Source organism: Lithobates pipiens, unplaced genomic scaffold (genome assembly GCF_037356315.1).
Source record: "Lithobates pipiens isolate NorthernLeopardFrog02 unplaced genomic scaffold, aLitPip1_a1.2 Scaffold_19, whole genome shotgun sequence".
Classification (NCBI taxonomy): domain Eukaryota; kingdom Metazoa; phylum Chordata; class Amphibia; order Anura; family Ranidae; genus Lithobates; species Lithobates pipiens.
Genome location: NW_027507764.1, coordinates 177473939 through 177494038, shown reverse-complemented (window position 1 = coordinate 177494038; position 20100 = coordinate 177473939). Strand labels below are relative to the sequence as shown.

General features: G+C 40.8%; 1 protein-coding gene across 1 annotated transcript in view; it reads right to left on the bottom strand.

The window, feature by feature from the left end:
• The window catches only part of NEK11 (NIMA related kinase 11), a 379114-nt gene that overhangs the window by 107664 nt on the left and 251350 nt on the right, over positions 1-20100 (bottom strand). Inside the window, exons 7-9 of the mRNA XM_077491509.1 lie at positions 8333-8482; positions 7363-7441; positions 2197-2285 (exon numbers count right to left, since the gene is read on the bottom strand). Of these exons, the coding sequence (XP_077347635.1) occupies positions 2197-2285; positions 7363-7441; positions 8333-8482 (318 nt within the window). The remainder of the gene's footprint in view (positions 1-2196; positions 2286-7362; positions 7442-8332; positions 8483-20100) is intronic.

The window sequence follows — 20100 nt, the reverse complement described above, 5'->3', positions numbered from 1 at the left end:
TCCATGACAGTCCCACCACCATGCTTGACTGTAGGCAAGACACACTTGTCTTTTTACTCCTCACCTGGTTGCAGCCACACACGCTTGATACCATCTGAACCAAATCAGTTTATCTTGGTCTCATTAGACCACAGGACATGGTTCCAGAAATCCATGTACTTAGTCTGCTTGTCTTCAGCAAACTATTTGCCGGCTTTTTCTGTGCATCATCTTTATAAGAGGCTTTTGTCTGGGACGACAGCCATGCAGACCAATTTGATACAGTGTATGGTGTATGGTCTGAGCACTGACAGGCTAACCCCCCACCCCTTCAACCCCAGCAGCAATGCTGGAAGCACTCATACTTCTATTTCCCAAAGACAACCTCTGGATATGACGCTGAGCACGTGCACTCAACTTCTTTGGCCGACCATGTCCTGTTAAACTGCTGTATGGTCTTGGCCACCGTGCTGCAGCTCAGTTTCAGGGTCTTGAAAATCTTCTTATAGCCTAGGACATCTTTATGTAGAGCAGTGCTTCTCAAATAGTGGGGCGCGCCTAAAGGGGGGCTCGTTTGACCTCGGCAAATACTGTCATATTGGATGTCTAGATCGGATCATCCGACTCACTCGCAAGCGGCGTCCCACACGGCGTTGGTTGCCTAGCAACTCTACGGCTGGAGAGAGGGGCCAGCGCGGCGCGAACACTGGAGATTGTCCCAGCGCAGCCCCAGTAGCAGCCCGACGCGGAGGACCACGTGACCACCAACGCACGTGACACATGCAGAGGACCCGATTGGATAGACATGATGCTCTATCCTGATTGGCCAAACCCGGCCGTGTGACTTTTAGACCCGGAAATCGGTCCTCTGTACAGAAAAACGCCTAAAAGAAAGGAGTTGAAGACACATGAAAAGGCTTTTATTGTGCTCCGTTAAATCATGTGCTCCTTTAAATCTTTTCTGCTACAGTTAATAAAGCTATTTTTTCTTGTAAATTGATCCACATTTCTTTCTTTTTTTATTCTCATATACGTTAATAAGGATACAGTGTTATGTAGAGGTGTACTTATAACAATTTTATAGACAAATGATACTATTTACAGTCGCGCGGGGGGGGGGGGGGGGGTGAAATGTTTTCTTCTTCCTAGGGGGGGCATGACAGAAAATAATTGAGAAGCACTGATGTAGAGCAACAATTATTTTTTTCAGATCCTCAGAAAGTTCTTTGCCATGAGGTGCCATGTTAAACTTCCAGTGACCAGTATGAGAGCGGTAAACGCCAAATTTAACACACCTGCTCTCCATTCACACCTGAGACCTTGTAACACTAACAAGTCACATGACACTGGGGAGGGAAAATGGCTAATTTGGACTAATTTGGACATTTTCACTTAGGGGTGTACTCACTTTTGTTGCCAGCGTTTAGACATTAATAGCTGTGTGTTGAGTTATTTTGAGGAGACAGCAAATTGACACTGTTATACAAGCTGTACACTCACTACTTTACATTGTAGCAAAGTGTCATTTCTTCAGTGTTGTCACATGAAAAGATAGAATAAAATATTTACAAAAATTAGAGGGGTGTACTCACTTTTGTGAGATACTGTAGTTAGTTATGTGTATAAAAATGGTAATTCATGTTGACTATGTGGTATTACTATAATAATGATGGCTGAGAGTTGAGAATACTTGAGAAATATTTATTATGTCGGCTTGGTGACAATGGTACCTCCTGTGAATGTTGTCTCTGACATAACTTTGGCCTTGATTGTGTTCATTTGCCATTTGTATTTTAATGTAGTTGTGTCATTCTCCAGTTGTGTCTGTATTTCTGTTAAATAAATTTTTTCCATTTGATGGTCACTATGTGAAAAACTGTGCAGAGAACAGAAATCTATTTTTAAGATGTTGTCATAGAGGCTTATTGATGTATAAAAAACGGTGTTCCTATCTATTACTTTAAACAGTTAAAAAGTACACTTTACTGTACTAAGCAGAATTTAGCCTGTGCTTCTTGCAGGGTCCACTGAGAAAAATTGTCTGGATTTAAGGAGCAAAGGCCAAAAGAAGGGTATAAGCCATATGCTAATGGGCAACGTAATATTATTTCAAATACTACTTCATGAAGGTAATGTCTGATATACAGAAATATCCAGCTGTGTAAAATGATAAAAAAACAAAAAACTAAATAAGAGGCTCTTAAATGTATTACTTACACCGCATTTCTAATTTGGTCAGCTTCTTTCTGACAGATAATGGTTTTGTCATCTTCAAGTATGGATCCATAAAGCTTCCACTGAACTTTCTAAAATAAAAAAATAAAAAATAAAACAGCAACATTACATAAATATGATCCAGCAACATGAGGTATACAACATAGAATGGCTAAAAATGAAAAGAGGTTATTAAAAAAGTATACTCTTAAAAAATCTTTAACCAATATTGTGGTTTAGTGTGAGATCATGGGATAAGTCTTTACCAATATTTTTTTTTGGGGGGGGGGGGGCTGGAATGCTTTGTACCCACCCTTTTTTGAAGCCTATTAGAGCATAATAACGTGCTTCAAAAAAAAATTGGAATCAATGCATCCCGCTCCCCTCATGTAGATTAGGGAGCAGCATACATGGATAGGGGGTTGGCTCTGCATTACGGGCTGCCACTGGTACCCTAAAGCAGGTTTGCTTACTATTTAGTAGTTCGAAGGCAGGCAAAGCACACAGATGAGCCGAACTGCAGGAAAGAGAACTATGGTAGTAATGATGTCTCTACCCTCTTCTCTCCCTTTTCATTGCTCAGTTTGCCCAAGAAATAGTTTCATGACTTGTCTCACCTAAATGACTATGTATCAAAGCAGAGCTAATCTCTCATCTTTATGACAAACTATTGATTAATTACTAGTCACCTTTAAAGTCCAGATTCTGATTAATAAACTGCAGTTAAAATGCACCCACTGCCAAGAGCTACAACCTTTCTCAGGTTTTAATGCTGTGCTGTGTCTAAAAATAATAAATTTTTTGTACTTACTGTAAATTATTTTTGAAGTATTGCGAGACATGGGTATTTTTTAATTCTTCAACAATTGGGTTATAATGTCACCTACAGGTGTTTGGGACACACAAAAAAGTGAAGCCTGTCCCTGTATAACACTGCCTGTACCAATTTGTTTTTTGAGCTAAGCAGTACTTAAGGCCAGTGACAGATGGCTGGGACCTATGTCCATCAATGTACTTCAAGAAAAAAACTACAGAAAATACAAAAATACTACTTTCTTTATCATCCATTGAGGAACACCAGCATTTAGAATTTTATGGACAATTCCAAAGTCCAAAAGCAGTACAATTCATGGACAAGGACCACTGAAATATCCAACAGATGTGGATATCCAAAAGATCGTCTAGCAGTAGTGCCTAGCAAACATGAAAATTGCCATCACCAAAGGGAAGAGAATACAGGATCAACCTAGTGCTCCAGACCAAGGCATGTAATTACCAGGACAACAAATCATGCACAATAAGTGAAGGAATCCAGGAGTATCACTAGGGTCCCCAGAATTAGTAACCTCATTGGACGATTTCCCCTCTGTTCCAGTTCTGGTGTCAACCCAAAATTTCTTTTACTTTGACTTTTCAACACAAGAGTAAACAGGATACATATAGAGGGTGACTCTCCCTAACGGGGCACAGACATCAATACAAACTGACAAGTGTGCTTATCTCTCTAAACCCTAATTTAAAAAAAAAAAACTTTTGCTTTAAGCTACAATTTAAGCATATTTCCAGTGTGCCAGGCACTATGCCAAAGCATTCTGCACATATGAACAGACATTTTGTTCATGCAAGGCACAAGCTTATATGCTTTTCAGAGACTATCACAATTGAAATAAAGGGCACCGGGTTCTTCTATAAAAGCTTCTGGATATGACAGTTTTTCTAGACATGGAGTGGTCTCCTTTAAGAGATGTGAGCCACAATGATATGGATTTACAAATCTTTGTCACCGCCAACAGAGGGTAGGGAAACATTCCAGATAACTCAGACTGGGGCTTGAGTAGTCTACTCTGGTAGTAAAATACCCAAAGGTAGGGACTAGAGCTTCAGTTCAATTGACCTTAATCACTACGTGAGTCTGTGCCACCGCTCTGGACCTAGAAAATGCTCTTCAGCTAGCTAACAGTACACAATGATCTGGAAAGTACCACAATGCAGTCAAGTGGCCAAAGGTCACATTCCAGGCCAGCTTATCACCGGGGACTGTGCACTGGCTCTGCAGAGTGCTCTGTGGCTCATTAACACAGAAAACAAAGGTTTGGAAAGTGCCACTATGCAGGGCCCAGTGCCCTAACATCCCATTCCAGGCCAGCCCTGCAAATTTTTGGTCCAGTGGGGTACAGGAATGGACTCCAAAGGTATTGCTAAGGATACACCAATCTGAACAGCTAAAGAAAACACATATCTGTGGTGTATCAAGTATCTTGATGTAAAAAAAATGATAAAAATAGGAATAAGATGTCTAGTAAGGAATATAGTTAGTAGAGCTGAAGAAAAGGTGTAAAAATTCCTTGGAAGGTCAGATGCTGGGTTTTAAATGAGCATACTGTGTTATACAGTTTTTTCTTTTCCAGTGTCCCACATTCCTGCAGGTGGCAGTATAACCCAATTACCTGGAAAAAAAGTGTCCCTCAATGGATATATAAAAATAAAGACTTCCTTACTCCGCCTATCATTCTAACACTGTGGCAAACCCTGACAAAAAGGATGTCACTAGGTAAGTAAGCAAAGAGAAATACTCCAAAATGAGTTCCACACACCCTACAGTTGGAGATTCTAACTGTTTACCACTTTGAAAAAGGTGCTTTTATTGTTTAATTGTTTATTTTTTTGACAGACCTGTTCTCACATCTTGTTCAAGTGGCAAGGCAGCAGAAAACACAAGAGAATAAAAACCTGACTGTAGTGTCAAGCTTTTTACAATGTAAAATTTAAAAAAAAAAAATTTGGTAGCAGTGTGTCTTCAAACCTAAGCTTTGAAGTGGTATTAAACCCAAAAATAAAAAATTATTAAGTTATAGCTCACCAATTTTTAGATGTGGTGGCTGCATTTCTTTTCCTTTGTAGGCTTTTTACATTTGTTTTTACTTGGAGATACAGTCTGTTATTTTTCAATGTACTTTAGCAGGCCAAGTTGTAACAGTTAGAGGGTTGTGACAAACCATTTATCACTGACATGGTCAGCTTTTATTCTTTTAGGTCAAACTTTTAGCTCAAAAGGAAAAATGTTTGCTGTAACTGCTTTAAAAGTGTTAGCTGGAGTTCAGCTTCCATTTGATGATCAAAGCCATTTAAATCTGCTAGTTCAATACTACCGTCTCCCTACACTAACGCCGTGTACACACGACCAGACTTTGACGGACTAGGTCCGCCGGTCTTCCCGATGGACTTTTGGCGGAGTTCCGACTGACTTTCCGAATGAACGGACTTGGCCACACACTATCACACCAAAGTCCGACGGATTCAAGCGTGATGACGTACGACCAGACTAGAATAAGGAAGTTCATAGCCAGTACCCAATAGCTGTCCTAGCGTAGTTTTTTTGTCTGTCGGACTAGCATAAAGACAAACGGATTTTTCGACTGGACTAAAGTCCATTGGAAAGATTGGAAACATGTTTTATTTCTAGGTCCGTCTGACTTTTGGGGAAAAAAAAGTTCTCTGGAGCCCATACACAATCATAATATCCGACAGATTAATTCCGTCGGACCTAGTCTGTCGAAAAGTCCGGTCGTGTGTATGCGGCATTACAGTGCTTCATCAAGAATGCAGACACCCTAAAGACTGGAAGTGTGTTACTAACTGGGTGAAATAAAGGGAAAAAGCCTAAAAAATAAAAGCCACCACATTAAAAGGTAGGCAAACTGAACTATATTACATTTTTGGTTTTGGGTTCAAATAAATATAGTTTATAGTGTCTTTTTTGGTGCCAGCTCATAAATAAAAACTATGGCATCTCAAGGAGAAACTTTTCTTTCCTGCTCAATAATTACGAGAACAAAGTAAATTTTGTGATTTTAAAAAGCACACATAATTTAATTATAAGTACGTGTTTAGAAGAAAAACAATTCTTATTACTCAAAGTAACCACTGCAATTCTCCCTTCTCATTTTCTAGAAAAACATGATTTGCAGGATATGATTGGTCCTTGTTAGCTACAAATAGTTTTCATCATTATTCATAAATATTATGTGTGCTTCAGTAATGCGTTTAGTTCCTGTTCTGGCTGAATTATAATTACTTGGCTAGCAGCAATTTACCAGTTATTGGTATGAGCAGACATCAGACAGTTTAGAAAGGAAACACTGACATGTAGATAAACTAAATCTACCGATAAAGTGTGTATTTTCTTGTACATCAACAAGCTTTACAAACATCCACAATGGAGTTTGGTTTGTTTAACTGAATTTTGCAATTATAGAGAGCAAACATGGTGTTATTTCCATGGATTTTATTTAATTAATCCGCAACACAAAAGCTGCTTCCGATGCTGAGCAAATACACTAACGGTAATCAGATTTTTAGAAAGTCTTTCAGATAAATGATGCTCACTCACGATACGAGTTACATACACCAGCAGTTAATGACAAGGGACATTATACACAGCAGATAAATGACCTTAAAAGTCTATACATCATTTTCACTAGAACATTTAATGTAATCATTCCATTTTCATTTTGTCTGTGCCATAGCATACAAAAAAGTAGTAATTCTTTCTTTTTAAAACACATATAGCCATATAATTTATTTCATCAAGAAATTAAATTTTTTTAAGCTGAACTTCAGGCAGTTACAATAAGCACAACATCATATCACATATTAGCACATCATTCGATTTTTTTTTAGATGAAAATAGTGTAGGTACCATAATTTGATTGCGTTGCAGCCTTGCATTTTTGCAACATTCCATAGTCAGTAGCTTAACAAATGCTCTTTCACAAAGTGTTTATGTTAAAAGAGGTTGTAAACCTCCCTTAAAAAATCCCCCCCCCCCCAAAAAAACCTGCAAGACAAAGGCATAATGAGCTAGTATGCACTGTATACTAGCTCATTATGAAATACTTACCTTAGAACAATGCCCTGGATCCGCGACGGCACACAGCTCACACGGTCAACATGGATCCAGGAGTTACTTCCGGGTTTGCGGGCTCCAGCGCTCTGATTGGCTGTTTAGTACCCACATTGTCCTGGCAGATATACCTCAAGCTGGGTATACACGCACCACACATTTTCTGGTTCAGTAGGACAGTGTATATACCCTGCTTTAAGCTGCTTTTCACAGTCTATTATGCAGCAAAAATGTTTTGTAGCAAGAGGTTTTCATTTATTCCATACCTGTAGCTGATCAAATATATATGGAATCTGTAAAATCTCCACTGCTCCTGGACGAAGTAATGGATCTTTGTTTAGCATTCTGAAAAGTCAAAAAAAGTATGCTCTGTAAATGAAACAAAAAAACTACTCCAGGTGAGTAAGTCTCTGGTTAATCCCCAAACACACTACTCAGGTTCTAGCCCAGCTTGCATGCTGTGTGACATAAGGAAATGATTCCAGGCGGCTGCACTTCCAAAAATCCTTTTGTTGAAGCTTTATATGACCAGTGGTTGACAGACGGAGCAGGGGACAAAGATGTAGACGCATCTCGCGCAAATATTAGCGCTTAGTCATTACCTCGTAATGACTAAGGCCGCGTACACACGGGCGGATTGTCTGCCCAACTTAGTCCGCTGAACCGTGTTTCAGCGGACAATCCGCTCGTGTGTGGGCTTCAGCGGACTGTTTCAGCGGACAGTCTGACGGACTTAGTCTTTCGGAATTTCCGTAATTTTGTCCGTCCAAACTTGGTTTCAGCGGACAGTCCGCTCGTGAGTAGGCAAGTTGGACGGACTAAGTATGGCGCATGCTCAGAAAGGATTTACACGCCGAAGGTTGCATTGCAGTGTATTGGACGTCGTATTTCTAGTCCCGTCGTACGTGCTGTACACGTCATCGCGCAAGCTTTCAGCGGACTGTCTGTTCATCGTGTGTGGTCAAGTCCGTTCATTCAAAAGTTGAACGGACTGTCTGTCGGATTGTCTGACGAACTTAGTTGGGCAGACAATCCGCCCGTGTGTACGCGGCCTTAGCGTTAACATTTGCGCAAAATGCTCTTTGTCCCCTGCTCCATTTGTCAACCACTGGTCCTATGAAGCTTCAATAAAAGGATTTTTGGAAGTGCAGCCGTCCAGAATAATTTCCTTATATGTACTGTAAATACATCTGCTTAAAAAAACAAACATGATACGGTGTGTAAGCAATGTAATACCTGCTCATTATAAAATTAAGGTCACTAGAGTAACAATCAGGTAGAGATGGTGTTGGACCTTCCACAATTTTCCAAACAACTGCTAAAAAACTGTGTCCAGTAAAAGCATGTTCCAAGCAGCATATTTCATGAAGAATGCAGCCAACAGACCTGCAAAAAAGCCACACAAAAAATTAGACATGCTATAATTGTTCCAGTACAAGTAAAAGATAAAATATATATAGAATAGCACATTTGAGCTACCATGCATTGTTTCTATGTATGTGCTAATGAACTCCTTGGATTGGTTCATGAAGATCAGGAAACAGGAAACAATGCTGGCAGAGGGTAGGAGGTGGTGGACACAAATGAGGAGTAGTTTATGGCAGGACTTGAAGAAGCAAGGAGCAGTCTGGAGAGATACTGAATAAAAAGAAAAGGCTCCATCACAAGGAATAACCAAGTTTAGTAACTGTTTAGTGAATCCCTATCCCTATTAAATACATTGTCCATACTCATTTGCTAGGAAGGGTTAATTTGCTAGAAAGGATAGATAGTTTGTGCATGTGTATGTTGTATGCACATTTTTGTAATACTCTGTATGTATTGTATTTTATGCAGTTTGTATGTACAGCATTTTTGTTTAGTAAAGCAAAGCACATTAGTACACTACAGAGGTGGTTCCTTCATTGCGTTTACTGCAAAGAATCTTAAAAGACAAAGCAAAACAACCACCCAGCCCAATGGCAAATATTCTGCTTGCGCTGGTACCACCTGGCCAATCACAAATCTGTACAGCCACCACTGGAGTATTGAACATAGCCTTAAAGCTGTTACCCACAACATAAGCAATGTACCTCTGTATATCCAGGGGTAATAGCAGGCAGGATCATTACTACACACAGATTCTACCTGAACAACACTTTGGAAAATTAATAATTTGAAACAAAATGGATAAGTAGGGTGGATTCAGCATCTGTTATTACTTATTACTGGGCAGCTCATATCCAGATTTACAACCTCTGTGAAACCTGAGTTTACACCCTTAGATCTGATTGATCACCCTAAAAACATGTCTACTTATGAGCTTTCTATCAATAATTAAAGTTCATGGGGTGTATTTATTGATGGGTCACTATTCAGCATGATTTGTCAGGATTCACCCTGACATCTATTATACGACATTCCCTGACGAAATCTTGCTGATGCTGATAACAGCTCATATGCCCTTTAGCATTTGGGGTCTTCAATGCTGATTCCATAACAAAATTGTCCCCCCAAATCTCTCTAAACTTTTGCTGACTGGCACCAGGCTCTTTAGCACCCCCCAGTCCAGGAGGGGATATCTGCATGGGGAAAGGGGTCACTTTCTAATTTAACCCACAGTGGTACGCAAAAACGAAACCCGTTTACAAAAAAGTGCAAGTGAAAGAACACAATAAAAGTGCCTTAAGGGTGCGTCTCTAGTCCACCTCCCAAAGAAGTAGGTATCTACCCTGACCACCCAGGGTGCAAGGCTCAACTTGGTCCACCCAGCAAAAGTTCTGCCGAACCACTCTCCTCATAGTCAGCCAAACCCGACCAACGCATACTAGGTGAGAGGCTTTCCTGAAGAAAGACTAGGGGAGGAAGGAACTTGATGACCACACATCCTTCCTCTAGACTTCAGGGTAGGCCTGAGGATCAACACCCTCCATAAAAGTGAGAAAAAGAAACAGACAAAAGTGCAAGTGACAAAACAGTAAATAAATAAATAAATAGTGCCAGTGCAAATGCATTGGCTAGGCCCATATGCCACCTCCACTTTGCCCCATCTCCATTAACCTTTGCAGATTCCAGCAATGTCCAAAGATGTCCTGAGCTGTCTGCTCTAGCGAAATCAGAGTTTGAGAGAGAAATGGTCCTCCTTCTTCACTGAAAAAGTTCCTATCATTGGTGCTACTACTTTAGGTGCCCAGGGAACTCTGGGGAGGGGTTTCCTAATATCAGCCCAAATATGGGTAGTGATGTCATGGGAAGTTCCCTTGGCAATGACATTGCAGAGAACTCCATTCCCTGAGTTCCCTGGGCATATCAAATTGTGCCCACAGTGCTCAAAGTGACAAGGAGGACTATGTTTCTTTTTTTTTTGTATTCTTCTCACACTAGGGTGCCCAGCTGGTTTGTCTGGGGAGGGGAGGGCATGCTATTTTGTTTATTTTATTTTATTTTATTTCTTTTCTTACAGTTAAATCTCAATTTGTGTATTAACACACAGGTACAGCATCTTCATATACTAAAAATCCACTGCTCCAAAAAAAAGAAGCACTTTATAATACACATTTCCCATTCTTAACTAGAGAATATTTAATATTGTGCAAGGCAAAAAACGGGGCAAATGTTTGGGAATTTCAGAATAAATCCATATTAACCGAGTAATGATTACGTGAAATAGTGCAGTATAGCACTTTCCCAATGTATAACAGATGTTGGGCAAATCCTGTTAGATGGCATTTTTACTTGGGAAGTTCTTGTTTGACGCTATTATCGATGGGTGAATCTTGTTTGATGCTATTATTGATGGGTGAATCTTGTTTGAATATGGACACGATCCACTGTTATAGAGGGGATGTGGAAACACGGCTCTTGGCAAAAAAGTGAGTGACACCCCTATGTTTTCATTTGATTGTAATATGCCCTTATATTGTATATTCTGTATATATGTATTACGGTATGTAAAGCATAAAACATGTTAAGCTAAAATGCATGGCAAAGCAAATGGTAGTACCAAAACAAAATATATTCCTAAAACACCTTGTCAGACGCTAAGATTTTTTATTTATTCATTTTAGTTATTTTAGAAATTAGATTCTATTACATAGAAAGTGCAAGAGCATTATAGATTATTAGAATATATATTAGCAGTAATGTGGCAAATTCTAGCTAACACAGCTAACAAAGTATATTTGAATGAATGTGGCCTAAAGTGAGTCAGTGCCAGAGCGAATTGTATGACGTTTGTCTTACTAATGCTAGAAAGATGTTCCAGTGTGGGAGTACAATAATAGATACACGGGTAAGAAAATATTGTAAATTAGAATTCAGAGCCAGAAAATAGTGAGGAACTGAGAGAGCTGTAGGAAAAACAGCAAGAGATAGTTCAGGAAGATCTTATCTTGGGCATGGTGGCAGTCTTGCAGAAGAGGCACAGTACTGATACACACATTTAATAAAATAGTCATGTTTATTTTGGTCAATAGCCATCAGTTGTTGCATTCTCATTATATCATTCATGATTTCTATCCATTCAGATATTTAGGGTGATTTAGAAGATCTTCATTGTCTGGGTATGAGTAGTCTAGTGGTCATTAGAAATAACCACAGAAGAGAACTTTAAAGTGGTTATAAACCTCTAATGTGAAATATAAACAAAGCATATTCTTCCATAGTGTGTGCGTGTCTAAGCCCAGAGCACTGTGTTATTTCTAAAAATAGAAGAAAAGAGGGCGCACCAGCCTTGTGCATTATCCTTAAAGTGGAAGTAAACCCTCCTATCGTTTCCAGCCATGGAAGCTGCATCTTGGCATCTGTTTAAGCTTCAACTGCCATGATGCTGCACATGTGATCAGTTATGACACCAGCCATTGGATGGTTTGACAGTTTGGTTGAGAGCTCAACCAATGTGACAGTTAGCATTTTCGGCATGCCGGGAATGTAACTGTTTTTTGAAACTATTAAATCAATGGGTTTACTCCCACTTTAAGATGATATTTATTAAAAAGGGTACAGAAGAAAACTACTCAAAAACAGAACAGCAAAATCTTGCGAAATGAATAGTCATCAGAGTAGCAGCATCTAGCCACAGATGAAGTTCCTCAGAGGTCCAGAGGAACTCACAAAGGTCACTGCCAGTTGACGCGTTCACTTCATCTGTGACTAGATGCTGCTACTCTGATGACTATTCATTTTGCAAGATTTTGCTGTTCTGTTTGTGAGTAGTTTTCTTTTGTACCCTTTTTAATAAATATCATCCTAAGGATAATGCACAAGGTTGGTGCGCACTCTTTTCTTCTATTTTTTGACTTCTAGGGTTACCTACTCTTGAGGGCAGCAAGACCTGGGTCATTACATAACCAACTGTTGGTTCGCTCGTGCGCAGGAGTGTGTCTTTTTTGTATATATAAACACTGTGTTATTTCTGTCTGCTCCCTCATTCCTCTGCTATCAGTATGAGATTCTTCTGACACGTTTTCCTGACACTAAGGAAAAAAAAAGGTGACAGAGGAGGGAGCTCCAGCACACAGCCTGCAATTGACAGCCTCAGCTTTGTTCCTGTGTGCTGTATAAGCTCACATAGCTCTCAACACTGACCTCTGCAGAGTGTACCTTCAACCACCACCCCCCGCGCTTTCTGAAAGTTTGAAGAATCTGTATAAACTCTGCACTTTAACCACTTGCCTACAGGGCACTTACACCCCCTTCCTGCCCAAGCCATTTTTCAGCTTTCAGCGCTGTCGCATTTAGAATGACAATTGTGCAGTCATGCTACACTGTACTCAAACTAATTTTTTATAATTTTCTTCACACAAAATAGAGCTTTCTTTTGGTGGTATTTAATCACTGTTGTTTTTTGTTTTTTTGTTTTTTACAAAAAAAGACCAAAAATATTGAAAAAAAAATGTTTACTTTCTTTCTGTCAGTAAGTTTTGTAACTAAGTAATTTTTCACTTTCACTGATGTGCACTGATGAGGCGGCACTTATGGGCACTGATTAGGTGGCACTCACGAGGAGGCACTAATATGCCGCACTGATAGGCAGCACTGATGGGCACTGTTAGGTGGCACTGGTGGGCACTAATAGGCGACACTGGTGGGCACTGATAGGCAGCACTGGTGGGCATGGATAGGCGATACTGATAGGCACTGATGGGCAGCACCGATGGGCATTACTGATGGCCATTGATTGACAGTAGTGATGGGTATTGCTGGGCATCACTGATTGGTGGCACTTGTGGGCAGTGGTGGGCTGCCATTTGCCATTGCTGCCATTGGTGGGCACTGATAGCTGGCATTGGTGGGCACTGATTTGTGACACTATTTTGCAATATTGTAATCAGGGCACTGATGATCAGTGCCCTGATTATATTCTTAGATGTCCCCCTGCGTGGAGATGCAGCTGATCAGCTCTCCTCGCCACACACTCTGTCAGTGCGAGGCGAGGAGTGCCGATTACCGGCACTTCCTTGTTTACATGTGACCAGCTGTGATTGGGCACAGCCGATCACATGGTTAAAGAGCCGCAGACGTGCCATATCCTAGCAACACGGTGCAGCCACGATCGCCGCACTGCGAGCCCCCGCGGGCGTGGGAGAGTGTGTGTTCTGGGACGCCATCATATGACAGTGGGCGGACGGCAAGCAGTTAAAAAACTGAAGAGGAGAGAGGGCAGATACACAGGTACAACTTACAAAGCAAGCTTTGTTTCATCTCTGCGTATCCCCCAAAGCTAGTCACTTCACTGGGTATATGTAAGGGTTTACAATCACTTTAAGGACAAAGTTGTCAGAAAATCCGAACGTTCGGAACGTGGTGATGTCCGTTGTGTACGACAGGACTACGCAGAGGCTAGTAGCCAATAGCTTTGGTCTCGTAATTTGATCTAAGCATGCGTGGCACTTTGTCCGTCGGAATTCTCTACAAATAATCGGAAAAAGTCAGATCGGATTTTTTTGTCGGAAAATTTTAGATCCTGCTCTCAAATTTTTTCAGTCGGAATTTCACACACACGATCAGATTTTACCCCAATATAATCCGATCGGACCATTTCCGTCGGAATTTTCTAACGCATGTACAGGGAATTACATTTTCTGTATGTGTGCAGAAATTCTCCAGCCATGTATGAGTATTCGAATTGGGTTTAAATTACGTCTAAAGACTTTTGTATGATAATCTAAGTCCCAACTCCAGTAACTATATAATGCAGAAAACCTAATAAAAACTTGACTGAGCCAAAGTCTTCTTCATTTGTGTCTCACATACTCCCTCTACCAGACACTGCAGCCTACACTGTGAATTACATGAGGATAGTTACAAGGGGAACATAGCTTGGTTCAAACATTTAAGAGTGTGACTTAACAATAAAGGTCATTGGGATATCTGGTAGGATGTGTCCACATACTGTAAGTGAATTAGGCAAGGCTGAATTTGAAAAACACCTATTGTTGGGTTATTAATTTATTTTTATTTAAAAAAGGGGAAGTTGGGCTTTTAGGTGAGCTTGTGCTTTGCTCATGCAACAGATTAATTTTAATGTCCAGAACATAATATTGGTGTCTAAACTTTATGTATATTCATTTTATCGAAAATTACTAGAAAGTACTACAGATGCTTTGGAAACCCATTTTGCAGCCAAACAATATTAGGCCCAATGTAGCCAGCACCAGATTTATTAAAAAAAGGCACAGAGCTTAGATGGCTACCACCTCACAAGTAGGTGTTAGTACATTAGTGATGCCCATCACTCAGTGGTGAAATAAACCTGCATTTCTCAACAATTTTTTCAGTCAAGGCACCCTTTAAACTTCTGCACAATCTCTAGGCACCCCATTCTAAAATGTAAAAAAATGTAAAAAACTAAACTATTAGGGTACCTGCACACTGGACCTTAAAATCAACTGCGCCTGACATTTGTTCTGGCAGCAAAAAAATGCAGCAAAAAAAATGCTCCATGCTGGTAAACATGTGTACCGTGTTTATGTGTATTTAGGTGCTTGAGCTTTTATTCATTTCATTGGCCATTTATTGGCCATTAAAATGAAAAAAAAATGTCCAAGCCCTAAATGAGCTTAGCGTCAACATGCATTTGCATGCGTTTTTGCTGTGTTTAGAATTTTTCTATAAAAACGCTCCTCTCTTGAACACCATTCTTCTGCTCTCAAACTCTGGTAAAAGCTTATGTGTGCATTTACACATAAGCTTTTATTGAGTTGCTTTCAGGGGCTTGGGAGCAGCAGTGTGCATAAGGCCTTAGTTTCACATAATGCATCAGCATTCATACATGTAGGGCATCCAACGTTAGTGGTTTTGTGTAACAAAAAGGCAAGCTTCATCTGTTTGTTGATCATTTTTTGGTCAAATATTTAGTATAGCACCCTTCTAGGTAGGTACTAGGATTAGTATATTATAGTTTTTGCTTTCCTCTGGTGTCATTTTGGATATTTTCATATTGCAATAAACTTTAGCTATGGAAAGTGCTGGACTGTTTCGAGGAGCACATGGGCTCTTGGTCGTTCCTGGAGTGGATTGCACCAGGCTGGGGGGAGAGGTGTTGCCTCCCCTCAGCACTTGCTGTCATGTGGCCTCAGGTGGGTGACCTGAGGAACTGAATTGCTGACGTGGCCTCAGGTGGGTGACCTGAGGAACTGAATTGCTGACATGAGGCCTCAGGTGGGAGATCTGAGAGCCTAAAGTATGTGTGGCAACTCTGATCCTACCAAAGCTGACAAAGGGAGAGTCTATAGTGCATCTGGTGGTCTGGTATCATGGAAAGAGAAGACTGCCAGTGGTCCTTCAGGAGCCTTTTATGTACAGACACCCTAAGGATCCTTAGACAGTTATAGCCACTTGTGCTCCAAGTCAGCTGAGGCCCGGCCCCACACAAATAAGAACGCTGGCTAGTGTTCTTAGAGCTTTGTCCAGGACTGTCCACTACTTTACTAAGGGACATTGCTCAGTTTTGCAGCCAGTGTGCTGCTGCTGTGAATAAGTCTGTATCTGAGGGCTGAAGGACTTTAGCCAAGTTTCACTAGGAAAGGAAGTTAAGCCTCATACACACGATCAGATTGTTGACCGACAAAACCGTGGACTTTTGTCCAAAGGGCATTGGCCCAGACTTGTCTTGCATACAAACAGCAAGGAATTGTCGCTAACAAATATGAACGTAGTGACATACTAAGTTGTTTTTCAGCTCTTTAGCACCACCCTTTGGGCTCCTTCTGCTAATTTCGAGTTAGTAGAAGTCTGGTGAGTGTTGGTTCGTGCTTTTCATTTTGCACTTTTTATTTCGCACTTCATTTCGCGCTTTTACATTTCTGAACAGTTGATCGTCAACCAGCCATGTTGCGGAATCAGAGGCGATAACGTGTTATTTATTATTGGCCTTGGAGTTATTGCTTTAACATTATTTTTTTGGTTGAATAATGATTTGATTTGGTATATTTTCTATATTTTTGGATGCATAGAATTCACTTTTTGGGTAAGTTCTATTGGCAGATAGCATGTCTAATTGTATTTGTTCTCTTTTTTTAATGCACATTAAAAAAATTGTGGAGAATAATACTTTATGTGTTTTACTTCAAATTACAGTTTGGGAGTAGGCAGTTACACTTAAAAAAAATATGTAAAATTGACAAGGGATACCAACATAGTTGTATCTTTGATCTTAAAAACTACGGGATAATGGGGTTGTGGAATAAAAATAAAATAAAAAAAGCATAATAATATTCTTGATATCATTAGAAAAAAAAGCCTTTGAAAATGCAGTTTGCAATAACTCCATCAATATCACCAGCAAAGCAGCTTCATTATTATCCCATTAAAAAAGAAGAGAATGTGTGCTGCATTTCGAGATTTCATAATTTGCCACGTCACGAATGTTAATTCTCCATTACGAACGCTAGTATACAAGACCGGCCGCTTCTGGCTCTTCCTTGTTTCTGAGCATGCGTGTTTGTACTTTGGACTTTTGTCCGACGGACTTGTGTACACATGCTTCATAAAATCCAACAGACATTTGTTCCCAAAAATTTTTAAAACATGCTAGTCAACATTTGTCCGTGGAAAATTCGACAATTGTCTGATGGAGCATACACGCGGTCGGATTTACTGCCAACAGCCTGTCATCACACATTTCCAGTCAGAAAGTCCGATTGTGTGTGAGAGGCTTTAGAGTTCAATTTGGAGTATCCTACTATATCCCTTCCCTATCCAAGTTGTTCAATAAAATATCAAAATAAAACAAAACCCTGGACTGGACATTGGAGACAACGAGTGGAAGTGCATGTGTGCATCTGGCTGTGTGAATCTATCTTGTGGCTGGCTGCGAAGCAAAAGTGGGGAAGATCCAGGAAAAATACCAGCAGTTCCTTGGGGGTTAGCGCTACATTAGGTATGTTGCAAATGCGCCCTAAAGATTACAGAAGCCACCCTGGTTGAAAAATGCTGAATTAAACAAAGTCACTGTTGAAGATCTTTGCAGGAGTGTATATAGCTGTTGACACTTCTATGCAATGCCATACCGTACAAATGAAGACATGAGCTCTGTTAAAAGATTGCCATTTCAACTTCTTATGCCGCATACACACGAGCGGACTGTATGGCATACTTAGTTCGTCATACAATCCGACGGACAGTCCGTCGTACTTTCCACTGAACGGACTTGACCACACACGGATACACAAACAGTCCGTCGAAAGCTTGCGCGATGACGTGTACAGCACGTACGACGGGACTAGAAATAGGAAGTCCAAGACACAGCAAAGCACCCTTTCGCCGTGTAAATCCTTTCTGGGCATGCGCCATTCTTAGTCCATCGAACTAGCATACTGACGACCGTATTGTCCGCTGAAACCAAAGTACGACGGACAGAATTTCGAAAAAACCGAAATACTTAGTACTCCGGACTGCACGGTGAAAAAGTCAGCTGAAGCCCACACACGAGCGGATTGTCCGCTGAAATGTGTTTAGACGGACTAAGTACGCCATACAATCCGCCCGTGTGTACGCGGCATTAGTTAATAAAAGACTTCACATTCTGCTGCTTTTGTTGAGGGATAACCCATGCAGTAAAAGTACTCTGCTACTGATCAAAAATTGAAATGCTTAGGAACAACTGTCAAAAACCCAAAAATGTCTCTGGATATAAAGAAAAAAAAAATACCTTGAAAATTCATATGGTGTTATTGCTTTTTTTTTTAAATGTAACCACTTCAGCTCAGAAGATTTTATCTCCTTCATGACCAGCCCATTTTTAGCTATTCGGCACTGAGCTACTATAACTAGCAATTGCATGGTCATGCAAAGTTGTACCCAAACAAAATTGATATAATTTTTTTTCACACAAACAGAGCTTTTTTTGGTGGTATTTGATCACCACAGGGTTTGTTCTTTTTTTGTGATTAGATCTAAGAATTTAGAAAATTTTGAAAAAAGCATATATTTTACTTTCTGCTATAAAACATATACAGTAACAAAATATATAAAAATCAAATTTCTTCATACATTTTAGCCAAAATGCATTCTGCTAGGTTTTTGATAAAAAAAAATCCCAATAAGTGTATATTGATTGGTATGCGTGAAAGTTATAGTGCATACAAACTATGGTATATATACTGGAATTAATTTTTTTTAAATACCACTACTGGCAGCGATCAACTAATTATAATCGGACTGCAATAGTGTGGCAGAACTGACTAATTGCCACTGACATTGCAAGTGACATTATTACAGTGATCAGTGCTAATAATATACACTGTCACTATACTATTGGCACTGGCTGGGAAGGGGTTAACATCTAGGGTGATCAAGGGGTTTAATATGTGCCTAACTTTCGGGAGCAGTGGTTTTAATAATGCTTAAAGTAAAACAATAAAAATGAAATATTCCTTTAAATATTGTGCCTAGGGGGGGTGGCCAAGCGCATGGAGGAGAAGGACGTCTGAGAGCCCAGCTCCAGCTCCAACGACCCGAACGGCACACAGCGCCACCGATCCATGCCGCACATAACCTCCATATGAGCAGGAGGGGAGGCACCAACACCCCCCGCACCTCGGGGACCCAGAAATCAGGGGACATCGGCTGTTATTTCCCCGCGAAAGGGCAGAACAGCAATGCCGCGCCGGAATCCAAGATGGCGGCGATCCGCTCGGCGGCAGCACAGGCAGCGCACACTGCCTCCAAGGTACAGGCCTCTCGGCCCCCCTCACCTCCATCCTCTCCCAGGTCCCCTGAATTGCCCAGCAGGAGCCCAGAGAGCCCAGCACGCTCTAGAAGCCCCTCTACAGCCTCGGATAAGCAGGGCCGAGGCTGGGACATGGAGAGCTATATTAAAGCTCTCCCCACTAAGGGGGACATTGAGTCATACATTAGCAGGCTGGAGAGGTCATACAAGAGAGAGATTAAAGAACTGCGCCAAGACATAGGCCAGCGCATAGAGGACATTGAGCTCAATGTTGAGGAATCGGAGAATAGACTCATGGAACATGACCATATCTTGCAACAGCACACTAATCAAATTCAACACTTATTCTATGGTCTCGATGACCAGGAGAATAGAAGTCGCCGCAACAATATACGTATACGTGGTGTTCCAGAAGCGATTGAAAACAAAGACCTGCTGTTGGCGGCCACCGCCATGTTTAACCAGCTGCTGAACAAACCCAAAGAAACACCGATTGAGATAGATAGGATACACAGATCCCTTGGTCCTCGCAATCCTAACCCAGCGTACCCCAGAGATGTCATCTGCCGCGTCCATTTCTTTAATGTTAAAGCTGAGATAATGCAAGCTGCACGTGCACAGGAGTCCATTCTGTTCAATGGCATGCCTATTATGCTCCTGACGGATCTCTCAAAACAGACACTGCTAATGAAGAAAGCCTTGAAGCTGGTCACGGATGCTTTGCGCGCTAAACAGATTAAATATAGATGCGGGTTCCCGTTTCATCTTTTTGCTTCCTATGCCGGTAAATCGGCCACCTTCCGCACACTAGGGGACCTACCCAACTTCCTTGGCACTTTTGAATTGCTTCAAA